The sequence below is a fragment of the Schistocerca serialis genome, chromosome 5 (genome assembly GCF_023864345.2).
Source record: "Schistocerca serialis cubense isolate TAMUIC-IGC-003099 chromosome 5, iqSchSeri2.2, whole genome shotgun sequence".
NCBI lineage: Eukaryota > Metazoa > Arthropoda > Insecta > Orthoptera > Acrididae > Schistocerca > Schistocerca serialis.
Window position 1 is genome coordinate 519980090 of NC_064642.1, and position 25628 is coordinate 520005717.

At 43.2% G+C, this 25628-nt stretch overlaps 1 protein-coding gene across 1 annotated transcript in view; it reads right to left on the minus strand.

Moving 5' to 3' along the window:
* The window catches only part of LOC126481187 (uncharacterized), a 402240-nt gene that overhangs the window by 17948 nt on the left and 358664 nt on the right, over positions 1 to 25628 (minus strand). The window contains exons 26-27 of the mRNA XM_050104775.1: positions 20650 to 20784; positions 20104 to 20428 (exon numbers count right to left, since the gene is read on the minus strand). Of these exons, the coding sequence (XP_049960732.1) occupies positions 20104 to 20428; positions 20650 to 20784 (460 nt within the window). The remainder of the gene's footprint in view (positions 1 to 20103; positions 20429 to 20649; positions 20785 to 25628) is intronic.

The window sequence follows — 25628 nt, forward strand, 5'->3', positions numbered from 1 at the left end:
CATACTTCACATACGACCAGAATCTCTCTGGATTTTCAGCCAGGTTTCGAGACAAAGTTTTGTTGTGGAAACTATTATAGGCATCCTGCACTGAAGTCCGCGCTAAATTTCGAGCTTCTGTAAAAGATCGCCAATCTTGGGGATTTTGCATCTGTTTAAATTTGGCATGTTTGTTTTGTTGTTTCTGCAACTGTGTTCTAACCCGTTTTGCGTAACAAGGCGGATCAGCTCCGTCGTTTGTTAATTTATTTGGTATAAATCTCTAAATTGCTCCCGATACTATTTCTTTGAATTTAAGCCACATCTGGTCTACACTTACATTATTAATTTGGAATGAGTGGAGATTCTCTCTTAGGAACGCATCAAGTGAATTTTTATCTGCTTTTTTGAATAGGTATATTTTTTGCTTATTTTTCGAGGATTTGGGGACTACAATATTCAATCTCGCTATGAAAACCCTGTGTTCAATAATCCCTGTATCGGTTTTGATGCTCGTTATTAACTCAGGATTATTTGCTGTTACGAGTGTGTTTTCACAACCGTTTACTATTCGCGTCGGCTCATGGAATAACTGCTCGAAATAAGTTTCAGAGAATGCGTTTAGCATAATTTCGGATGATATTTTATGCATAGCCCAGGAAATAAACATGTATTTTCGCTAACATATTGAGGGCAAATTAAAGTCACTACCAACTATTATCATATAAGTCGAGTACGTGTTTGAAATCAAACTCAAGTTTTCTTTGAACCTTTCAACAACTGTATCATCTGAATTGGGGGTGGGGGTGGGGGGGTGGGGGGGTGGGGGGGGGGGGGGGTGGGGAGGTGTCAGTAAAAGGATCCAATTACTATTTTATTCCGGTTGCCAACAATGACCTCTGACCGTACTAACTCACAGGAAGCATCTACTTCAATTTTGCGACAATATAAACTACTTCTGACAGCAACAAGCACGCCAACGCCAACCGTGTTTAGTCTATCCTTTCGGAACACCATTAGGTTCATCGCAAAAATATCGGCTGAGCTTATATCCGGCTTTAGCCAGCTTTTAGTGCCTATAACGATTTGAGCATCAGTGCTTTCTGATAGTGCTTGGAGCTCTGGTACTTTCCCAACACAGCTACGACAATTTACAACTGTTATACCAATGATTCCTGTATCAACGTTCTTCCTGTGTTCAGCCTGCACCCTTTGTGGCTGAAGCCCTTCTTATGTTTTTCCGAGACCCTCTAACCTAAAAAACCACGCACTCCACACCACACAGCCTCTGCTACCCAAGTAGCCACCTCCTGCGTATAGTGGACATCTGACCTATTCAGTGGAACCCGAAACCCAACCACCCTTTGGTGCAAGTTGAGTAATCTGCAGCCTACACGGCCGCAGAACTGTCTGAACCTCTGATTCAGACCCTCCACTCAGCTGTGTACCAGAGGTCTGCAATTGGTCCTGTCGACTATGCTGCAAATGGTCAGCTCAGCTTTCATCTTGCAAGCAAGACTGGCAGCCTTTACCACTTCTGTTAGCTGCTCGAATCCAGAGAAAATCTCTTCTGATCCAAAGTGACACACATCATTGGTACCGATGTGAGCAACCACCAGCAGTTGGCTGCACCCTGTGCTCTTCATGGCATCCGGGAAGACCCCGCTCCACATCTGGAACGACTCCACCCAGTATGCACATGGAGTGCACATTGGTTTCTTACCCTTCTTGTCAGCCAAGTCCCTAAGGGGCCCCATAACGCGCCTAACGTTGGAGTTCCCAACTACCAATAATCCCACCCTCTACGATTGCCTGCATCTTGCAGGCTGAGTGGTTTCCTCTGAAACAGGAGAGGTGACAGCATCTGGCTCAGCGACAGTGTCAGTCGCAGCCTTTACACGACAGGCTGAACTGCTCTAGACAAATATTTGATGCACTGTTTTCAGAATCAATCATGGTCCTATGGTTTGTAGCCAGCTGGATAGACTGAACAAGAGCTCTGACAATTCTGATTTGATCTCTGGCGCCAATATCCCAACTGTTGCAATCAGGTGGAGAATTATAGATACTCCCCCCTACAAAAAATATCTCCAAATGAGGTAGGCATGCACTACACAAAGGAAGTGGCTACTAAGGCAGCAGAGTACACCTGGCGTGGTCCCCCCCCCTCCCGTCCTAAGCTGTTCCGACACAAGTTCCACCAGAAAGCAGTCAGGCATCCAGAAGTGGGGCGCGAGGAAAGGTGGGCAAACAGCTAATGTGAGGGCAGTCAGGTACCTGTGCGATCATACTTTCCCAGCTGATCCCCCAGGACCAGAGGTGGTCAAGTAGCTGGTAGGTAGCTTATGCTATCTGCATCTGCTTACAGGTGAGCTAACAGATACCTGCAAGAACAGCCTGGCCTATGGTTGGTTGGATGATTAAAGAGTCCAAACTACAAGGTCTTCATCCCCTTTTTCCTCGAACAGACAGGTCTCCAAGACTGAAGATCAGAGGTAGCCTAAAAGCACAAACCCCAGGGGAACAAGACCCCGAGGTCTACGAAAGGTAAATGAAGTCGAGATAAGGGACAAAAACAAGAAAGGAAGACAGAGGAGGAAAAGGAGGCAAAGCGTCTCATCTAGGGAGCAGCTGGAAGCCCCTGAAAGCAGAGTGCAATGAGGGGACGTACATCCTCCAGCCCCTACCACTTACCAGAGGTACTCCACTCAGAAACTGTCTAACCAACATAGACAGTGTAAGAAAAGCACAGAGGGACAAAAAATGAACACGTCTTAACACTCCACTTGAGAGTGAGGAAGAAGAGTAAAAGAGCAGGGAGGGTGAGAACTGGGCTGGACCACCAAACCCAGACAACTGCAGCCTGGTCTGGGCAGAGGAAGCCACAAAGTGTTCTGTCAACACATCAATGGGCCGATAAGGGTAAGTGGCCCTTCCTTAAAGAGAGTGGTAAAAGCCCCCTTCATTAATAAATGTAAAAATAAGTCAGCCACAGAGGCATCGCCTCCTAATGCCACGATTAGCAAGTCAGGGAGATTAAGAGTCCGCCGTAGGGCAGCTAGGTTGAGACAGTCCAGCAAAATATGGACCACCATCAAACAGGAACCACAACAGTGGTAGGGTGGGTCCTTGTGACGGAGTAGATGACCATGAGTCAACCAAGTATGGCTGAAGCGGAGCCGGCAAAGGATGGTAGAGTCCTCACAAGAGGCCTGTGTGGAGGACCTCCACAGATTCTTAGTCTCCTTTATCACCTGTAGTTAGTTTGGTGAAGTCAGAGTCCTAAAACTTGACGGTGTAACGCTGATCGGAAGTTTGTTTCCGGAATACTCATCTTAAGAGTCAGTTTACTGGTAGCCAGTTTGGTGAGGCTATCAGTGAGCACATTCCCTGGGATAGTGACGTGGCCCAGGATTCAGACGAAGGTCACTGAGCATCCACATTGTTTGAGGGTATACAGGGAATCCTGGATAGCAATAACCAAGAGATGTTGAGGGTAGCACTGGTCGAGAGCTTGCTAATTGCTCAAGGAGTTGCTGCAGATGAGAAAGGATCCCACCGATGCATGAATGGATATGCTGAAGAGCATGTGAGATGGCTCTCGACTAAGCAGTGAAAACACTACAGCCGTCTGAGAAGGAGTGCATAGTATGTCCTGTGTGAATATAAACAAAGCCCATGTGACCAGCAACCATCAAGCTATCAGTATAGACTACTTATGAACTTCGAGATGTACTAAGGATGGAGAAAAATCTGTGTCAGAGGGCCTCCTGAGAGATCGAATCTTCTGGATCTTATGGTAGGTTAAGACGAAGCTGGGCCAAAGGATGCTCAATGGAGGTGTACGTGAGTAGGCCCACATGAGAGGTGGAAGAGGAAACAAATGGTGCTCACAGAGAAGAAACCGGATGCGGATTGTGACTGTAATTCATAATCTGGGCCACCGTTGTGGGAGATGGATCTCTGTGCTTGGAAAGAGATGGTAGTTCAAGTGCTGAGGGGAGCGGTGAACCTGGGTAGCATAACTGATAAACTGTTGTAGGCACCTGATCCACCATGGAGGGATCCCAGCCTCAAAAAATGAGCTGTTCAGAGGGCTAGTTCAAAATCTCCTGTCACAAGTCGAACCCCACATTAGTATATTGGATCCAGTATTCGTAATGCTGAGGGTGATGCCAAACTGTATGCCAGACTTCCATAAACAAGACAGGATTGTATCAGGGCTTTGTACAGCTGCAGAAGGGTAGTGTGATCTGCACCCCAGCTAGAGTTACTCATCAGGCAGTGAAATGTATCAATGTGCAGCCAGTATTTTCGCTTCAGGTTGTGAACAGCGGAATCCACATCAACCGAGAATTGAAGACCAGTCCTAAAAAGTGGTCAGTCTCCACCACATTCAGTAGTTGGTTGTTGAGGTAAAGTTCTAGTTGTAGGTGAAGAGAACAACATCGACGGGGATGTGCATGACAAGAGTCTTGGTGGCTGACAACTGAAAGCCATGGATGAGGGCCATGCCTCCACCTCTCGTATGGCACCTTGCAGTTGACAATCAGCGACGTCCACACTAGAGCAGCAATAGTAGAGGCAAAAGTCATCAGCTTACAGGGAGGGTGATACTGAGGACTCCAAAGTTGCTGCTAGACCATTGATGTCAACTAGAAAGAGAGGAACACTCAGTGCAGAGCCCTGCATGACCCCATTGTGTGAAATGTGGGGTACTGTGGGAGGCACCAACTTGAACCCGCAATGCATGGTGCAACACGAAGTCCTGAGTAAAATTTGGGAGTGGATCCCAGAGACCTCTTTTGTGTAAGGTAGCAAGGCCATGGTATCACAAGCCTTTTGCAGCTCGAAGAAGACCGCTATAAGGTCTTGACATTGGGCAAACGCTGTTCAAACAGCAGACTCCAGGTAAATCAGGTTATCAGTAGTGAAACAGCCTTGGCAAAAACCATCCTGGGGTGGAGCCAAAAGACCCCGAGACTCAAGGAGCCAACACATCCACAGGCTCACCATGTTTTCAAGCAATTTACAGAGAATATTGGTGAGACTTACTGGGCGATAATTGCTTCTAGAGGTGTTTACCCAGTTCAATCGTGGGATGATGATACTTTCTCACCTTTGCAATGGGAACTTGCCCTCACTCCAAATGCAGTTACAGATGGCAAGGATATGATGTTGACAATTCATTGACAGGTGCTTGATCATTTGGTTGTCGATGCCATTCAGCCCTGGGGTTTTATCAGAGCAATGGGCTAGGACATTGATGAATTTCCATTCGCTCAGTGGAGCATTAAATTACTCCAGATGATGTATTGTAAATGGTAATTGCTTTCGTTCCACCTGCTGTTTTAGGACACACTCTCAGATGGAGAGGCTCAAGCATAATGCAGAGCAAAATTTTCGGTGGCTGTGGGTCAGTGTAGGCAGTGCCATTCAAGGTAATAACAAGTACACCTGCAGATGTCTGGTATCCCTAGACACATCTGATCTTTGCCCAAACCTGGAAAGGGGAGTTACGTGGTCCAATGGTTGAAACATACCATTTCCAACATTCCTGTTTCCATCGTTTTATTAGATGGCAGGGCCGGGCATGGAGCCGTTTAAAGACAATGAGGCGCTCCATCAATGGGTGCCGCTTATGGCCCTGGAGAGTCTGCTTATGATCTCTAATGGCCTCTGAGGTTTCTGATGACTAACAAGGTGCGGTCTTCTATCAGGGCCAGCACAAACAATACGAGATCGCCAAATCAGCTTCTGAAAGAATGGGTGCAATTGTATTCTGAATTGTCTCTTTGATGTCTCCATGCAGCAGGGAGCCGAGGTCGACAGCAGAGGTGAAAGCACCCCAGTCAATACTGTCGAGAGCCCATCTGGACAGGCATCCAGCGGAGTAACGCTGAGGGAGGGACAGGAAGATTGGGAAGTGGTCACTACCACACAGGTCATCATGGACTCTACAGTGGTTGGATGGGAGAAGACAAGGGCCTGCAAATAGAAATGTCAATGGCAAAGAAAGTTCTGTGTGCCACACACAAGTGTGTGTGGGGGTACCAATACTCAAAAAGCAAAGGTCAAGTTGTGCCAGTAAGTTTTCCGTGGCCAGTTATTGTTGCTCCACATCACAAGAGGTTATGGGCATTGAAATCACCTAAGATTATGAAAGGTGGGGGGACAGCTGGGTAACCAATGCAAACAATATGTTCTTAGACACTTCACCATTGGGAGGGAGGTACATACAGCAGATGGTAATATCATGAAATGCTCTTAGCTGAACAGTCACACCCTCAAAAGGTGTATTAAGAGGCACAAGGTTGCTACATAGTGTGTCCAGAATGTATGTACAAACTCCGTCCGCACCCTCCAGAGGTGTATTAACAGGCATAAGGTGGCTATACAGTGTCCAGAGCATATGTACAAATCTGCCCGCATGATTCTTATAATCGCCCTGATATCCATGAAGGGCTGAGGTCTGCATTTTTGGAAACCAAATCTCCTGACAGGCAAAGCAGAAGACGGGGGAAGTTCTTAAAAGATATTGTAGCTCACTGAGGGGGTGGAAAAAAGTGCTACATTTCCACTGGAGAATAATGTTGTTGTTGTACTGTGAGGCCATGAAGTGACCGAGGAGGCAGTTATGTCCTTGGTCACCTGCTGCCACTTACAGGTATTATGGCATCGATATCGGATTCCATTGTGTGGTGCAAACTGAGGCCTCAGGGGTTGCTGGAATCTCTGCCTCGGCCACAGGAGTGTAAAAGGGAGGATCTATTGGCATGGGGGCCACTGGAATGTTTTATTTCTAGGAGGAATTTTTCCTTGTCTTTTCTTTTCTTAGAGGAGTTCAATGATTGTGAGGGCTTCTTCAAATTAGTTTCAGGCAAAGACGATGATTGCAAAGCCCTGTGACAAGCAGCTTGTGGTTCCTTCGGTCATCACCTATTGTCTGACTCTGGACTGACGGAAAACTTGGAAGAAAGTGTCCTGAGGGACCCCTTCCTGGCAAGAGAATCCAGAGGGAGGTGATTCGTCGCCAGCTGGGAGGTGGGGACCAATGTCCCTGCTGGGTGAGAAGCCACTGGTCCCAAAGTATGTGTGGGGGGAAGCAGCAAGAGGGGAGCCCCAACCATCAGGGGGCAGGCATGGTTGAGTGGTCCTGACGACCCACTGTAGGAGGTGTAATGGCCGGAATACCATCATAAAAGAAGGAGATGTCATTGTAGCTGTAGCAAATGACATTGTTTTACAGGCTATGTGCAACCGCTTGTACTACTTTTTGGCATCTTGACACGATAGTTTGTACGGAGTCTTGTATCCTTGTATTTTCTTCTCTCTCTGGAAACCAGTGCAATCTGACAAGGGGGTGGGGGATCACATGGAGTGCTCGTACGCAGTAATTGTCCACAATCTCTAGAGATGAAGCTAGCATTGCAACACACAGACATGTGCCAAAATTTCAATCACTGCATGTGGGGGAGCTTCTGGTTTCACATCACATCGCTATACCATCACCTTGATCTTTGCAGACAATGGATCACCTTCAAAGATCAAGATGAAGGCACCAGTTGGCACCCTATTGTCCTGTTGCCCCCTATGTAAACGAAAGTCAAAGTGAACACCCCATCGCTCCATGCTGGCACATGCAAGAACAGGTCTTGGTGGAAAATGATGCCCTGAACCATACTTAGAATGTTACGGGGAGTGACAGTCACCAGTATGTCACCTAACTTGTTACAAGTGAGCAGTGCCTGTGACTGGGCAGGGGAAGCTGTTTTGATCAAAACTAACACACTTTTTAGTGTCGAGATGGCTGCCACCTCTCAAACTTGTCTTCTAAGTTCTCCACAAAGAATAAGGTGGTTGTGGCCAGAAGGAATTTCTCTGCTTCCCATTAAGCCCTACATTCCTCCCTTGGTGTAGCCAGGGGAGGTACCATTTTAGGGTTGTATCTCTGTGCATTAAAAGAGGGCTTGCCTTCCATAGAGACTGCTGGGTTCATACAGGTACCAGCCAGAGGAAACTTCATCTGCTCTTCCTATGGGTGCCACCCAGCTTCAGCCACGGTCACCTGGGCAGTAATCCATTGCTCGGATGCCCCATGCCCCAGTTACAGCGGGCACATACTCCTTGGCATAAATGGGGAGTTTTCAGCTCAGGCACCAACAGTGCAATCCCTGCATGGTTAGGGGGTTACCACAATGCAGGTACTCCATGACACCCCCACCCCACAACCGTATAGCTACCGTGCTGAGTTTTGGGCGTGTTACGTTACTAAAGAGAAGGGAGCAAAGATGGAAAGGTGCAAGGGTGGAGCATATGCCGCACTGGCCAATATTCCCTGCACGATACATATTTCAGGAGAATTCCAAAAATTGGTGGTAGGTCAAACCCAACAATGGGCACCATGTGTTTATTTAAGGAAAAGTTTTTGAAATGTTGGAAGGTCCCAACATTAATCTCACTTATTAAAGGTAATGACATCCACATCATAATAGGAACAGAAAGCTGGCTGAAACCAAAAGAGGATAGCAATGAAGTACTGTATTCAGATTGGAATGTAAATCACAAGGACAGCCTAGGAGCCAATGGTGGTGGCATTGTTATTGCTATATAGAACTTGATAATACATATAGTGAAGTTATTACAGGACCTGAATGTGAAATAATTTGGGTGAAGATTATCATTAAAGATGGGTCATACATTGTCATTGGATGCTTTTAGAGACCATCTGCCCCAGGAGCCATTGAGGCAGAGTGTTTCAGATAATGCTATTGTGATATAAGGGAATTTTTCGTTTGCCAGCTTTGGAATGCAAAAGTTTGTATGTTTAAAACTGGTGCCCACAAATATGTATTCTGAATATCTTGCCTGAAAATTACTCCGAGCAAATAGTCAGAGAACTGACACACAGGGGCAAAGTCTAGACTCCCAAGTAACTAACACTGCTGAACTTCTTGAATGAGCAAATGCAGAGCAGACAATCGGTGATCATAAGGCTGTTCCAGGGTCAATGAATGCAGGTGTTCTGTGGAATGTTAACAATAATAAAAAGTTTTTTGTTTAGCAATAGTGACAAGAGGCAAAAAAAAAGTAGAAGCCTTGTTGGCAAACAAAAACTAAATCAAGCTTTTGACAAACAAAAACTAAATCAAGCTTTTGACAAACAAAAACTAAATCAAGCTTTTGACAAACAAAAACCAAATCAAGCTGAACGAGTGTTAGGAGAGTGATGTGAAAAGTGTTTGACAAGGTAAGTAAAATTTTGCCAACTGATCTGAATGTTGTTGTTGTGGTCTTCAGTCCAGAGACTGCAGCTCTCCATGCTACTCCATCCTGTGCAAGCTTCTTCATCTCCCAGTACCTATATCCTTCTGAATCTGCTTAGTGTATTCATCTGTGTTATCATGGCAAGCTGCAGATCTGTCGCCAGGCTGATAAGCTGTAGGGTCCACAAAGCTTCTTCATACAGTAGGTTAGTATAAACGCATTTTCTAGCCAGCACCAGTACTGTGAAGGTTTGTCAGATTGTGTATTCATCTCTTGGTCTCCCTCTACGATTTTTACCCTCCATGCTGCCCTCCAATACTAAATTGGTGATCCCTTGATGCCTCAGAACATGTCTTACCAACCGATCCGTTCTTCTAGTCAAGTTGTGCCACAAATTTCTCTTATCCCCAAATTCTATTCAATACCTTCTCATTAGTTATGTGATCTACCCATCTAATCTGCAGCATTCTTCTGTAGCACCACATTTCAAAAGCTTCTATTCTCTTCGTGTCTAGACTATTTATCGTCCATGTTTCACTTCCATATGTGGCTACACTCCATACAAATACTTTCAGAAACAACTTCCTGACACTTAAATCTATACTCGATGTTAGCAAATTTCTCTTCTTCAGAAATGCTTCTCTTTCTATTACCAGTCTACATTTATAATCTCTCTACTTTGACCATCATCAGTTATTTTTTTCCCCCAAATAGCAAAACTCATTTACCACTTTAAGTGTCTCATTTTCTAATCTAATTCCCTCAGCATCACCCATTTTATTTCGACTACATTCCATTATCCTCATTTTGCTTTTGTTGATGTTCATCTTATATCCTCCTTTCGAGACACTGTCCATTCTGTTCAACTGCTCTTCCAGGTCCTTTGCTGTCTCTACCAGAATTACAATGTCATCAGCGAACCTCAAAGTTTTTATTTCTTCTCCATGGATTTTAATTCATACTCTGAATTTTTCTTTTGTTTCCTTTACTGCCTGCTAAATATACAGATTGAATAACATCGAGGATAGGCTACAACCCTGTCTCACTCCCTTCCCAACCACTGCTTCCCTTTCATGTCCCTCGACTCTTATAACTGCCATCTGGTTTCTGTACAAATTGTAAATAGCCTTTCACTCCCTGTATTTTACCCCTGCCACCTTCAGAATTTGAAAGAGAGTACTCCAGTCAACATTGTCAAAAGCTTTCTCTAAGTCTACAAATGCTAGAAACGTAGGTTTGCCGTTCCTTAATCGTTCTTCTAAGATAAGTCGTAGGGTCAGTATTGCCTCACGTGTTCCAACATTTCTATGCAATCCAAACTGATTTTCCTCGAGGTCGGCTTCTACCAGTTTTTCCATTCATCTGTAAAGAATTTGTGTTAGTATTTTGCAGCCATGACTTATTAAACTGACAGTTCGGTAATTTTCACATCTGTCAATACCTGCTTTCTTTGAGATTGGAATTATTATATTCTTCTTGAAGTCTGACAGTATTTCACCTGCCTCATACATCTTGCTCACCAGATGGTAGAGTTTTGTCAAGGCTGGCTCTCCCAAGGCTAATCTGATCTGAATAAAAACCCTAAAAAGTTTTACTCTTACCAGCTGTCAGTAAGCAGATTGAAATCATCTTTTCAGTTACTCAGTTATCATACTAACAATGTAATGAAAGGTGACACCTTGGTGGTTTTTGATTTATGGACATTAGGCTGCAGTCCAAGGTGTATTTCTCTGCCTTGGACCACGGGTTAAGGGAGGGGGAATGAAAAACTGCACTGTATGATACAGTACTTGGTTTTCCAAAATTTTTTCACTGTGGAAGATTGTAATAAGCCTCTTACATTCAATCATCCTATGAATGTTGAAATGGCAGATATTGAGATAAGTGACTGCAGGAAAGAGAATTAACTAAGATCACTCAATAGTGAAAAGGCACCTGTACTGGATGTGTTTCTACAGAGGTATGCAAAAAAACTTGCTTACCCTCTAGCATCAGTTTACGAAATATTGCTGGAACAACAACAGGTAGCAAGTGATTGGAAAAAAAATACATGTTGTTTCCACTTTTGAGGCGAGTTGTCAGACAGATGAATATAATTATAACTCTATATCACTAAGATCAGTCTGTTGTAGAATTATAGAGCATGTTTTATGATTATGCATTATACCACTTTTGGAGGACAAAAATCTTGTATGTGTAAATCAACACAGATTCCTCAAACAGGCATCTTGTGAAACTTGGTTCACTCTTTCTGTCCATGACATCCAGAGAGATGCAAACAATGGTACCCAGGTTGGTGATGGGTTCCCTGACTCCAGTAAAGTCTCTGATACAGTTCCTCACTGTTGCTTAGTGAAAATAATACAAACTTACCTAGTATTGGAGCAATCTGTGATTGGATTGCAGGAGTTCCTTATAGGCAGAACTCAACAAGTCGTTATTAACAGAAATGGACTGATTTGGTGGAAAGGGTGATCAGCAATCTGCAACTGTTTGCTGATGACACTGCAGTATAACGGAAAGTATTGTCATTGAGTGACTGTAGAACGAGGCAAGATAACTTAGACACAATTTCTATTTGCTATGTTGAATGGCAGCTTGTTCTAAATATAGAAAATATAAGTTATACAGAGGAGTAGAAAAAATAATCCTGTAATGTTTGACTACAGTACTAGTGGTGTGCTGCCTGACAGAGTCACATTGATTATACAGGGTGTTACAAAAAGGTACGACCAAACTTCCAGGAAACATTCCTCACACACAAAGAAAGAAAATATGTTATGTGGACATGTGTCTGGAAACGCCTACTTTCCATGTTAGAGCTCATTTTATTACTTCTCTTCAAATCACATTAATCATGGAATGGAAACACACAGAAACAGAACGTACTAGCGTGACTTCAAACACTTTGTTACAGGAAATGTTCAAAATGTCCTCCGTTAGCGAGGATACATGCATCCACCCTCCATCGCATGGAATCCCTGATGCACTGATGCAGCCCTGGAGAATGGCGTATTGTATCACAGCCGTCCACAATACGAGCACGAAGAGTCTCTACATTTGGTACCGGGGTTGCGTAGACAAGAGCTTTCAAATGCCACCATAAATGAAAGTCAAGAGGGTTGAGGTCAGGAGAGCGTGGAGGCCATGGAATTGGTCCGCCTCTACCAATCCATCGGTCACCGAATCTGTTGTTGAGAAGCGTATGAACACTTCGACTGCAATGTGCAGGAGCTCCATCGTGCATGAACCACATGTTGTGTTGTACTTGTAAAGGCACATGTTCTAGCAGCACACCCTGTATATCCCGTATGAAATCATGATAACGTGCTCCATTGAGTGTAGGTGGAAGAACATGGGGCCCAATCAAGACATCACCAACAATGCCTGCCCAAACGTTCACAGAAAATCTGTGTTGATGACGTGATTGCACAATTGCATGGGGATTCTTGTCAGCCCACACATGTTCATTGTGAAAATTTACAATTTGATCACGTTGGAATGAAGCCTCATCCATAAATAGAACATTTGCACTGAAATGAGGATTGACACATTGTTGGATGAACCATTCGCAGAAGTGTACCCGTGGAGGCCAATCAGCTGCTGATAGTGCCTGCACACGCTGTACATGGTACGGAAACAACTGGTTTTCCCGTAGCACTCTCCATACAATGAGCTCTAACATGGAAATTAAGAGTTTCCGGACACATGTCCACATAACATCTTTTCTTTATTTGTGTGTGAGGAATGTTTCCTGAAAGTTTGGCTGTACCTTTTTGTAACACCCTGTATATGTAGGCTTATTGTTGCAAAGTGATACGAAATGGAATGAGCAATTAAGGACGGTAGAAGGGAAGGCAAATGATCAACTCTGGTTTACTGGGAGAGTTTTAGAAAAGTGTAGCTCATCTACAAAGGAGACTGCATGTAGAGCACTTGTGCATTCCACTATTAAGAACTGCTTGAGCATTTGAGGTCCCCATTCAGGTTGGATTAAAGGGAGATGTTGAAACAATTCACATGTGTACTGCTAGATTCGGTACTGGAAGGTTTGATCATGTGAGTGTTATGGAGTTGCTTTGTGAATACAAATGGTAATTTGTGGAGGGCAAGAGATGTTATTTTAGTGAAACACAACTGAGAAAATTTAGAGAACAGGCATTTGCAGCTGACTACAGAAAGATTCTATTACAGCCAATGTACATTTCATGCCAGGACTACAAAAACAAGATAAAGGAAATTAGAGCTCGTACAGAGCTGGAATTGGAAAGAAAATGACTAGCAGTGGTACGTGGTACCATCCATCAATCATCATACAGCGGCTTGCAGAATATGTATGTAGATATAGAACACAATCATCAGATGTAAAGGTAATTTCAGGAGTACTTCCAATCAAGTGTGATAGGGCAAGATATTCAATGAGGTTGTCCATGGATGATGCTGTTGTCAATAGGGTGGTTGCAATGCATGAAGATTGGGATGAAACACAGGAAGATCTGAATGTAAACGGATGTAGTATTGTGCTGCCCATAAATAGTTAGTATGAACCATTACTGCTTAATTATGTCGTTAGTGATAATCACTGTAAAAACCCTCAGATATCTTGCCGAGATTCACTGGAAGAATCTTAAGGAATGTAATATATGCACACAAAAATGGCTTACAAAACAGTTCTTAAAACCAATTCTTTTTTCACCATGGGGTCATTTAGTAAGTATATGAGTGTCCTGGAGATTCTCATCCTACCACAGGAGCAGACACTACCAGAAGCAGTGTGCATCTAGGAGAAGTTTACAAGAATAATTGGGGAACATATTACTTACATCTCTATACGATTCAGAAATCAGAAGAATTAAGAGCTCACATCTGCCAACCAATGCAAGATGGCAATTTGAATGTAGATAAATAACAGTGGAAGTACAGATTCTGTCTCTTCTTGCTGTCACTCACTGTCTATAGGCGTGACAAACAAACTTAACAAAATACAGGGTGATTCAAATACAGAACAGATTTCAACTGTTTATTACTGAAAAAGTGTGAAAGACAGAAACATATTGCACATGCCACAGATATCTCGTTGAGATTCATTGGAAGAATCTTAAGGGAATGTAATATATGCACACAAGAAATGGCTTACAAAACACTTTTTAAGACCAATTCTTGTTTCACCATGGGGTCAAAGCTTTATGTTCTCTCTCTCTCTCTCTCTCTCTCTCTCTCTCTCTCTCTCTCTCTCTCACACACACACTATACCATACACTCAGCATGAGCACCATGCATTGCTCAAGAAACATCTAAACGGTAGTCCATTTTATTCTTCACATGAATCAATTTGATGACATGAATTTACTGAACTGACAGCTTCAACAATCTGATTTCTCAACTTTTGAGGAGTAGCTGCCACAGGTGGGACAAATACTCAGTCTTTTACACATCCCCACAGAAAAAAACCGAAGGTTTGAGGTCTGGTGACCTGGGAGGACAAAAGCAATGAATAAGTTTTGTTGTCCACCTCTTCGTATTCAATGTTGAGGGATAGTGCTGTTAAGACAACGCCACATCTCAAGGTGAAACTGAGGAATGGAACTTTTGTGACATTGAGGACACAACGAATTTTGCAGCATGTCCAGGTATGACATTCCAGTCACAGTTTGTTCCAAGAAAAGAAAGGTCCATAAACTTTGTGAAGAGAAATGGCACAGAACACTTTCAGTTTCGGTGAGTCTCTTTCATGTTTGTCAGTGAAGCCAGGATTTTGTGATCCCAAATTTTAAAATAGTGGCTGTTTACTTTACCCAGTAGATGAAACCAATTTGTCTGAAAAGATGAAACGTTCAGAAAAAGTGTCCTCTGCCATATCCTGGAGAACTGGAATGTAAAATTTATACTTTCTGTTACAGTTGCTGTGGCGCAATTGCTGAAGTAACTGCAACTTGTATGACTTCATACGCAGGTGTCATTTCAGAACACACCATACAATTGTTTGAGGAAACTGAAGTTCCTGGTCTGCCCATCCTGTGGCCTTCCGAGTGCTGTGTGTGAACGCCTCTCGGATACACCAGACATTTTCATTAGGTGTGCATGGCCAACCAGTGCTCTTCCCTTTGCATGTGTAATCAACTTCCAATAGTTTTGTATGCCCTTCATAAATATGCTTGTGCAGAGATGACTTCTTGCTAAATTGCTGGCAGAATGCTTGTTGCACTTGAACAATGGATTGACTTCGTGCAAATTCCAACACACAAAATGATTTGTCTTGTGATGTAGTTGCCATGTTGCTTGTAATAAACAGCTGAAGTCTGTTCTTTCTTTTTAAATCACTCGGAATTATGCACAAATAGGAACTTCTTTGCCAGCTACAATATGATTCTCAGAGTGGAAATAGTGTAGTTTTAATATGGTTTGTAAAGTTATCAGTTGCAGTCCATTATTGAGAGGACAGAGAAATGAAAGAATCTGAAATTATTAGAAAAAAATCAAGGAAACTGATAACCTTTATTTTATGCTGAAACACGCAGAGGAAATTTCGTCAGGCATCACTTTTTAAAAAATTATCTCCTTTAAGTATTGCTCGTCTGAACATACTCAGTAAGTCGATGCTGCAGACTTTGCACAGTGCAGCTTAACATGTTCTCCAACAAGTTGGCAGCATTTTCTCTAACCTGAATCTTGATATCAGTAAGGTTTGTTGGTCTAGTACAGTACACAATGATCTTCAGATGTCTCCATAAAAAGTACTCACAGACAGAGAGATCTGGAGATCATGGTGGCCAAGCGATGTCAGCATTGCTTGAAATTATGTGATCTCCAAAAGCTGCAGCTATTGATAGTTAGTCAATGTGTGAGATGAAATCCACCCTGGTGAAATCAGGTGTGATGAATATCAAGATTTGGAAGCGAGTGGAACCTTTGAGACACAAAGTCTGTATCATGTTGACATAATGGTGAGGTGTCACACTGACAGTGGAGCCTCCTCCATCTTCTGAAGAGCCTATCATGCCATGACACAGCACTGCACACCATACAGTAACTTTGGCACTGTTAATTGTCACTGGTGAAGCACAGGAGGATTTGTTTGTGCTCAGTAACATATGTTCTCCTTAATAATGAATCCACTAAGGTGGAAATGGGCTTCATCTGACATTCAAAAGTTTGCAATGAAGTTGGCTTCCTCGCTCATTTTAGCCAACAGGTATCCACAAAATTATAAATGCAATACACAATCATTAGGTTTCCGTTTTTGGACAATCTGAAGCTTGTAATGATCAAATTGAAAGCTATGGAGTGTTCTTTGCATCTTCTAACATCCAAGCCCCAATGACGAGGCAACTTTTCGCACTGAACAATGAGGATTCCTTACCACTGCACCCTGCACAGCATCAACATTTTTTGAGGTACGTACATATAATACATGCCCATCAGGCTTTTTTTCCCCTCTTCAAACCCTAACTGGTCTCTTCTGAGTTACAAACCCTTTTGATTGTGTAAAGAAGGAATCTGACCTGAGGGCAGGACCTTGTAGTGGTATTAAAATACTTTTTGTGCTGCTGTCACACTGTCACCATGTCGGCAAAATACAAACATAAACTTCACAAAAGTTTCTGCTTCTCTGCACCATCCTGTAGAAATGACCTCTAAAGTTGGAAAGACATCTGAATCCAGCCCTCACCTAATGCAAGTCCTAAGTTCTTATTAATGCAGAGCTTCAATTTTTTTCTGATTATCAGACTAACTGGCTACAAAGCAGAATAAAACTTGGGAATCTGTAGAGCAGATGCGTTTGAACTTTCATTTTGTGCTTCCCTATAAACAGAAAAAATATGGTAGTTCCTGTTACAGATATCACAGGAATATGATCAAAACTGCACATACACTATGTGATCAAAAGTATTCAGACACCTGGCTGAAAATGACTTACAAGTTCGTGGCGCCCTTCATCGGTAATGCTGGAATTCAATACGGCGTTGGCCCACCGTTAGCCTTGACGACAGTTTCCACTCTCGCAGGCTTATGTTCAATCAGGTGCCGAAACGTTTCTTGGGGAATGGCAGCCCATTCTTCATCGAGTGCTGCACTGAGGAGAGGTATCAATGTTGGTTGGTGAGGCCTGGTATGAAGTCAGCGTTTCAAAACATCCCAAAGGTGTTCTATAAGATTCAAATCAGGACTCTGTGCAGGCCAGTCCATTACAGGGATGTGATTGTCATGTAACCACTCCGCCACACGCTGTGCCTTATGAACACATGCTCGATCATGTTGAAAGGTGCAATCGCCATCCCAGAATTGCTTTTCAATATTGGGAAGCAAGAAGGTGCTTAAAACATCTATGTAGGCCTGTGCTGTGATAGTGCCACGCAAAACAACAAGGGGTGTAAGCTCCCTCCATGAAAAATATGACCACACTGTTGGCACTACACACGCTGGCAGATGATATTCACCGGGCATTCGCCTTGCCCACACCCTGCCCTTGGATCGCCACATTGTGTACCGTGATTCATCACTCCACCCAACATTTTTCCACTTTTCAATTGTCCAATATTTACACTCCTTACACCAAGTGAGGTGTCGTTTGGCATTTACTGGCGTGATGTATGGCTTATGAGCAACTGCTAGACAATGAAATCAAAGTTTTCTCACCTCCCGCCTAACTGTCGTAGTACTTGCAGTGGATGCTGATGTAGTTTGGAATTCCTGTGCGATGGTCTGGATAGATGTCTGCCTATTACACATTACAACCCCCTTCAACTGTTGGCGGACTCTGTCAGTCAACAGACGAGGTCGGCCAGTGCGCTTTTGTGCTGTACATGTCTTTTCACGTTTCCACTCCACTATCACATCTGAAACAGTGGTCCTAGGGATGTTTAGGAATGTGGAAATCTCACATACAGACGTATGACACAATTGACGCCCAATAACCTGACATCGTTCAAGGTCCGTGAGTTCCACGAAGCGCCCCATTCTGCCGTAAAATGCACCTAATATGAAAAATGTTTGTTTTTATGGGTGTCGAGATACTTTTGATCACATGGTGTAAGTGCTATATATCAGAGCAATCTGCAACATGAGAACATAAAATCTGTTGGATAGAGACTGGTTTTAACAATGTTCAACAGGACACATACAGCATAACATTCTCCTCAAGAAATTTAACAGTAGTCTGGTGATACGTGGTCTAGGCTGCACAATAACGACAATTGATGTATTACACGACAATATGAAGATTATTAATTCCCATACAAAACCACTTCTCAGTTACCGTATATTTTTAACTGATCTCCCTTCAATGAAGTAACTTTTTGACTGAAGAAGAAGAAGAAGAAGAAGAAGAAGAAGAACAGGGAGGAGGAGGAGGATGAAATGCAGATATGACTAGTCTGATATGTGTAGCATTTGTATCATAATTTAGACTAATTGCAGATTATATCAACCCTATAGATAACAGAACATTTGAAGCAACATACAAGTTGTGATTGGAAAGTTTTAAGAATGGATCCGCTACTGCTTACTGATTTGGCAGGCAGGTACACGGAGGGTGGGGACTGAGTCATTGCCTTGTCCTTGAACGCCCTCTGACAGGAAACTGCATTTCCTTTATTCAGTTCATTGTGGCAGCTGGTTGAGTGCAGGTCTGTTAGGGCTTGTTGCCAGATTCTGTCTGTGTGAAAATGGACATAAAAACGGAGCAACGGTTTTGTGTGAAATTTTGGTTTAAAACCAGGGAATCAGCTTCTGAGACTTACAAACTATTAAAAACAGCTTTTGGAGATAATTGTATGAGCTAGTCAAATGTTTTTGTCTGGTTCAACAGATTTCAAAATGGTCACGAATCACTGAACATGAACCACGGTCCGGCCGTCCTTCCGCCTCAAATGAATGCAAATGTTGTGAAAGTTCGCGACTTAGTGCACTCTGATCACAGACTTACAATTAGGGAGATGGCTGATGAACTTAAGTTTCTGTAGAGTTCAGTCAATTTTAACTGAAGATCCGAAAATGCGTCGAATGTCCACAAAATTCATTCCAAAAGTGTTGTCAAGTGACCAGAGACAACACCGACTTGAAGTGTATCAAGAACTTATTAATTGGACTAAAAATGACCCAGATTTGTTAAACAGGGTAATTACAGGTGACAGATTGTGGTTTATGGATATGATCCTGAAATCAAAGTGCAGTGATCGCAGTGAAAGACTCCAGGTTTACCACGACCGAAAAAAGCATGGCAAAGTCAGCCGAAGGTGAAGGCAAAGTTTGTGATTTTTTTTGATTCTACCGGTAGTGTGCATCATGAATTTACCCCTCCCTGGTGGACAGAAAATTAACCAGGGGTACTACAAATGTGTCTTTGACCGTTTGCGCAAAAAGGTGCAGAAAAAAAGGCCTCCATTGTGGAAAGACAGGAGTTGGGCGCTACATCATGACAATGTTCCAGCTCATCGTGCCTTCTCCATTGTAGAATTTTTGACCTAACTCAAAATTCATGTGCTTCCACGGCTGCCATATTCCCCTGATTTGGTCCCAGCAGACTTCTACCTGTTTCCTAAACTGAAATTTTCACTGAAAGAAAAGCGATTTGACTCGTTTGAAGACATCCACGCAAATATGGACAGCATCCTTAACACATTCAGGAAAAAAATTCCCATAAATGTTTCCAAAAGTGGAACACCATTGGAGTCAGTGTGTTCAGTCAGAAAGAGACTATTTTGAAGGAGATGCGTCACAGTAGCATGTAAGTACCACCATTGTACAATTACAAGCCCATTCTTTAAACTTTCCAATCATACTTCATACCTACCTGGAAGTGGAATGTTTTATACAAAATCACACAAGATGTGTAGAATAATTACAGCATTTACTCACACGGGACACTGACAGCCTCATTGACAAGACTGCTACTGAGGTCAAAGATGAACTTGCGGATGGAAGGATTGTAGCCGGTACAAAAGTCTTCCGGAGGCAGCACGGGCAGTGTACCAGTGGAAATGAGCAGTGGAGTTGCCTCAGCCACGAGTTCTATAAGACGGTGACGGGGTGCTGAAGCACCAATTGCTGGTGGCGGACAAAGCACTGAAGATGACAGCAGTGTGGTACCACGTGGTGTGTACGGTGGTGGAGGCTTGTCTGGAATTTCACGGACCAGAACCAGTGCTTGTTGCTGATGCTGCTGTTCTTCCAACCGTCGTATCTGAAGACAAGATAATATCACCTGTATCATGGCACACTTATCTGACAAAAGAGCTCTTTTGATAGATTGAAAAATACTTACCTTCTATTACATACCAACAAAATCTTAATATTTTCATAAGGAAGTAAAACAAAAGTGTCACATACAAAATAAAAACAATGTGATCACAGTACAAAGATATTCACAATTAACAAATATGAGAGTATAATGTTGTGCCTCACCTCTTGCTCAATGTGAAGCTGTTGCAAACGTAATTGCTCAGCTTCACGCCAGCTGTTGCTGAGATCCAAGTCTTCATCAAACCAGCCTGGAGGAAAGGTCTCATTGTTGAGTGTCTGTTTGCCCCTTACCTCCACCTGAGGATATGAGAAATAGAAAATCATTTTTTTTCTTCTACTGCAACTGCAATAACGAAATTAAATAGTCTCCAGAATGAAACTTTCACTAAACACTGCAATAGGCACTATGGAACTTTCACTATCACTGGAATAAGCACTACTCTGAAACTTTTTGGAAGGCTAAACCTGTATGCTGGACTAAGTCTCGAACACAGAACTTAGCCTTTCGATGGCAATATTCTTACTGACTGAGCTATCCAGGCACAACTCATGTCGCGTCATCACAGTTTCCCTACCGCCAATAACCCTCTTCCACTTTCCGTACTTCACTAAGCTCTCCTGCATACCTTGAGGAACTAGCACTTTTGGAAGAAAAGACAGTTACAGCCTTCAGAATTGTTTCCAGAATGAATCTTTCACGCTGTGCATGTGCCTTTTGAAACGTTCTGGCAGATTAAAACTGTGCCTCATCTGCAAAATGCAATGTTCTGGGTTTCAGTCTCAGTGCAGACAAGGTTGTAATCTGCCAGAAAGTTTCAGACTGAATAGTGGTTCTGTACAATAATTTAAAAAATGCTTTAGAAACAAACTCTGTAGTTAGCTCAAGTTAATAAATATTTCTTTTATGCTAAACTTTTTCTGTCAAACAATAACACTGGGGAACAACTCTTAACACAATATTTGTTGTATTCGACTTTTGAGTCATTTTAGATTTAAATAATTGTGCTGATTTCAAAATTATAGTTAGTTTTCTTTTGCCACATCACGTTTTTTTTCTCTACATCTTACTGTGAATGTGACCCATCTTTGTGGGATCGAGCTTGGGGCACAGCAAGCACTATCGCTCTCCTACTGACTGACAGAAACCTTCTCCAACTGGTGAGGGGAGGGGGTGAATGATGATGTAGCAGACCAGTGACAGGTTCATACTGTCTAGATCAGTTCAGTTATGCTTGAGGTTCTGTAGTGAGATAGATGATTTGCATTGCTCTGATATAATGAAACACATTCTGACTTGGAGCTCGAGTTCTTGTTCGTACACAAGGCTAACAATAGTTACTTCTTGCTTATATATGTACTGAAACATCCCTTGTATTTGCATCCGGTAGTTTGCATTGTAAGTGATTGAATGTTCGGATTAATTTTTTTTTGTTACATTCATTGTAGTTTTACCATTCTGAATCAAAGGACAAAAATCAGTACATTCGTCAGGCAAGCCTATATTAAAAGGCCCTTAACAAAGTGTACATGAAAAAGTAAATAAGGTACCCTACTTCTGATCACGAAAAATTGTGTTTCTGCAATATCTTCAAAGTGATGATGGATTTTTATATTGCAATAATGCACAAGGTTTAATGGAAGAGTTGCAAATTTCATCCTGTATAACAACTGAATGGCAGTTGTTCATCAATAGTTCAAAGCAGAGCTTGAAGTGTACCCTCCTCCACAATAAAAATTTATTTGTTGGAGTCCCAATAGGTCAATCAGTTTGTTTGCGGGAAGAATTTGAAGACATAAGAAGAGTCACTGATTTGTTTCACCGATGGATCATCTGTGCTGACCTTGAAATGCCTTCTTTGCCAGCAACACAGACATACTAAGTATCATTTTTATTTGTATATGAGGGGCAACAGAGCTCTTGAGAAGCAGTGGGTGCAGTCAAATTGGCCACCAAGATCTCGCTGAAACCTGGTGATCCAAACATTCTACGTCAGACACTCGTTGCCAGAAAGAAAATGGTATTTCCACCTCTGCATATAAAACTGGGTCTCATGATGCTATTTGTTAAGTCTTTGTCAACTGAAGGAGACTGTTTCGAGTATCTCATTTTGGCATTTCCTTGCCTGTCACATGAAAAGGGAAAGGGAAAGGTTGGTGTGTTTCATGGTCCACAGATTCCCTTTCAGACTCTCTGGCTACAATTGTGTACACTAACTTTTACTGTGTCTTAGCTGCAATAGAAGTAATTTTCCCCAGTGAACCACTGAAAATATCAGTGAGTCAATGTAGCAGTGCGCAGTGGCTAGTGACCAGCAGAATACACGGATGTGGTTGGTTCGCTATATTCCAATGTATAATTGAATATTATTTTTGTTATTTTGCATGATAATTATTGAATTATCATTTTACTATTTATTACAATACAGAATATTTCACTATTAGTTATTTTAGTCCATATAATGAAGTCAACCTATGGAAAATCCAGGATGGAATGTGATAATATTACAAAAAGGAAAGTTGCTACTCACCATACAGTGGAGATGCTGAGTCGCAGACAGCCATAACAAAAAGACTACAAATAAAGCTTTCGGCCAGTATGGCCTTCGTAAAAAAAAAACAAAAAAAAAACACACACACACACACACACACACACACACACACACACACTTGACTGCACTCTGAGGAAACTGAAGTCACACTGCGAGCAGCAGTACCAGTGCATGATGGGAGTGGTAACTGGGTGGGGGTAAGAAAGAGGCTGAGGTGAAGAGGGGGAGGGATAGTACGGCAGGCTTGGCGCACAGTGAAGTGCTGCTTCGGGGGGCCATGCAGGGACGAGGTGGAGAGAGGGTAGGGCAGCTACGTGTAGTTAGACTGAGGGCAGGGGAGAGGTGTGGAGTAGGGGGTAGTGGGAAAGAAGAGAAGTAAAATGCCTGTGTGTGATAGTGGAATGAGGGATGCATAGTGCTGGAATGGGAATAGGGAAAGAGCTGGACAGGTGAGGACAATGACTAACGAAGGTTTAGGCCAGCAGGGTTACGGGAATGTAGGATATAGCAGGGCTACAGGAACGTAGGATATGTTGCAGGGAAAGTTGCCACCTGTGCAATTCAGAAAAGCTGGTGTTGGTAGGAAGGATCCATATGGCACAGGCTGTGAAGCAGTCACTGAAATGAAGGATGCTCTGTTTGGCAACATGTTCACAACAGGGTGGTCCACTTGTTTCTTGGCGACAGTTTATGGGTGGCCATTCATGTGGACAGATAGATTGTTGATTGTCATGCCCACATGGAATGCAGCACAGTGGTTGCAGTTAAGCTTGTAGGTCACATGACTGGTTTCACAGGTGGCCCTTCCTTTGATGTGATAGGCGATGCTTGTGGCTGGACCTGAGTAGTTGGTGGTGGGAGGATGTATGTATGTATGTATGTATGTATGTATATTTCGAGAGGGACCACTTGTTACTGCAGATGCATCTAGGTCTATTATATGGGTATGAGCCATGAGGATGAGGTAAGGGGTTGGGAGCCGAGTTTGTGTAGGGATGGATGAAAATATTGTGTAGGTTCAGTGGACGGTGGAATGTCACTGTGGGAGGGGTGGGAAGGATAGTGAGCAGGACATTTCTCATTTCAGGGCATGATAAGAAATGATCGAAACCCTGGCGGAGGATGTAATTCAGTTGCTTCAATAGTCCTGGGTGGTACTGAGATACGAGGGGAATGCTCCTCCATAGCCGGACAGTGGGACTTTGGGATGTGGTGGGAGATAAGCATGGGAGATTTGTTTTTGTACAAGGTTGGAGATTAATTACGGTCTGCGAAGGCTTCAGTGAGACCTTTGGTATATTTCGAGAGGGACCACTTGTCACTGCAGATGCGACGACCAAAGGTGGCTAGGCTGTAAGGAAGGGACTTCTTGGTATGGAACTGGTGGCAGCTGTGAAGTGGAGGTATTGTGGTGGGTAGTGGATTTGATGTGGATGGAGATACTGATGTAGCCATCTTTGAGGTGGAGTTCAATGCCTAGGAAGGAGGCTTGTTGGGTTGAGTACGACCAGGTGAAACAAGTGGAGGAGAAGCTGTTGAGGTTCTGGAGGAATGTGGATAAGGTCCTCACCATCGATCCAGATTGCAACGATGTCATCAATGAATCTGAACCAGGTGAGGGGCTTAGGATTCTGGGTGTTTAAGAAGGATTCCTCTACATACCTCATGAATAGGTTGGCATAGAATGGTGCCATGTAGATGCCCAAGGCTGCACCCTGGATTTGTTTGAAAGTAAAGCCTTCAAAGGATAAATAATTGTAGGTGAAGATATAGTTGGTCATGGTGACTAGGAAGGAGGTTGTTGATTTGGAACCCATGGGGCACTGGGAAACGTAGTGTTCAATAGCAGTATGGACATATGCATGAGGGATGTTAAGTGTACAGGGAGGTGGCATCAATAGTGGTGAGCAGGGCACCGTTTGGTAAAGGGACAGAAACTGTGGAGAGTCAATGGAGGAAATGGTTGGTGTCTTTTATATAGGAGGGCAGGTTCCAGGTCATAGGTTGAAGGTGTTGGTCTACGAGAGTAGAGATTCTCTCAGTGGGGGCACAGTAACCAGCCACAATAGGGCATCGTGGGTGGTGGGGTTTATGGACTCAAGAAGCATGTAGAAAGCAGGAGCGGAGGGAGTGGTAGGAGTGAGCAGAGAGATGGACTCTGGGGAGAGGTTCTGGAATGGGCCTAAGCAATTGAGAGTGCCTGCAGATCCTGCTGAATTTCTGGAATGGTGTCACTATGGGAAGGTTTGTAAGTGGATGTGTGGATGTATCTGAAAGCTGGTAGAGTCCTTCTGCCAGGTTATCCTTGTGGTTCAAAACAACAGTGGTGGAGCCTTTGTCTGCAGGCAGGATTATAAGGTCAGGATAAGTTTTTAGATTGTAGACTACGGTTCTCTCAATCTGCATGTTGAGGGATTTGGGGAACGATGGTAAGGCAAGGTTTGAAGTTAAGAAATTCTGGAAAGTTCACAGGGGGTGATATGAGGGCAGTGGAGGTGGATCATGGTTGGATAGAGGATTGGAATGAGTTAGGCAGTGTTCAACATTGGTCTTTGGTTGAGTCTGATCGGTAGGGCAAAAGTCTTTCCACTG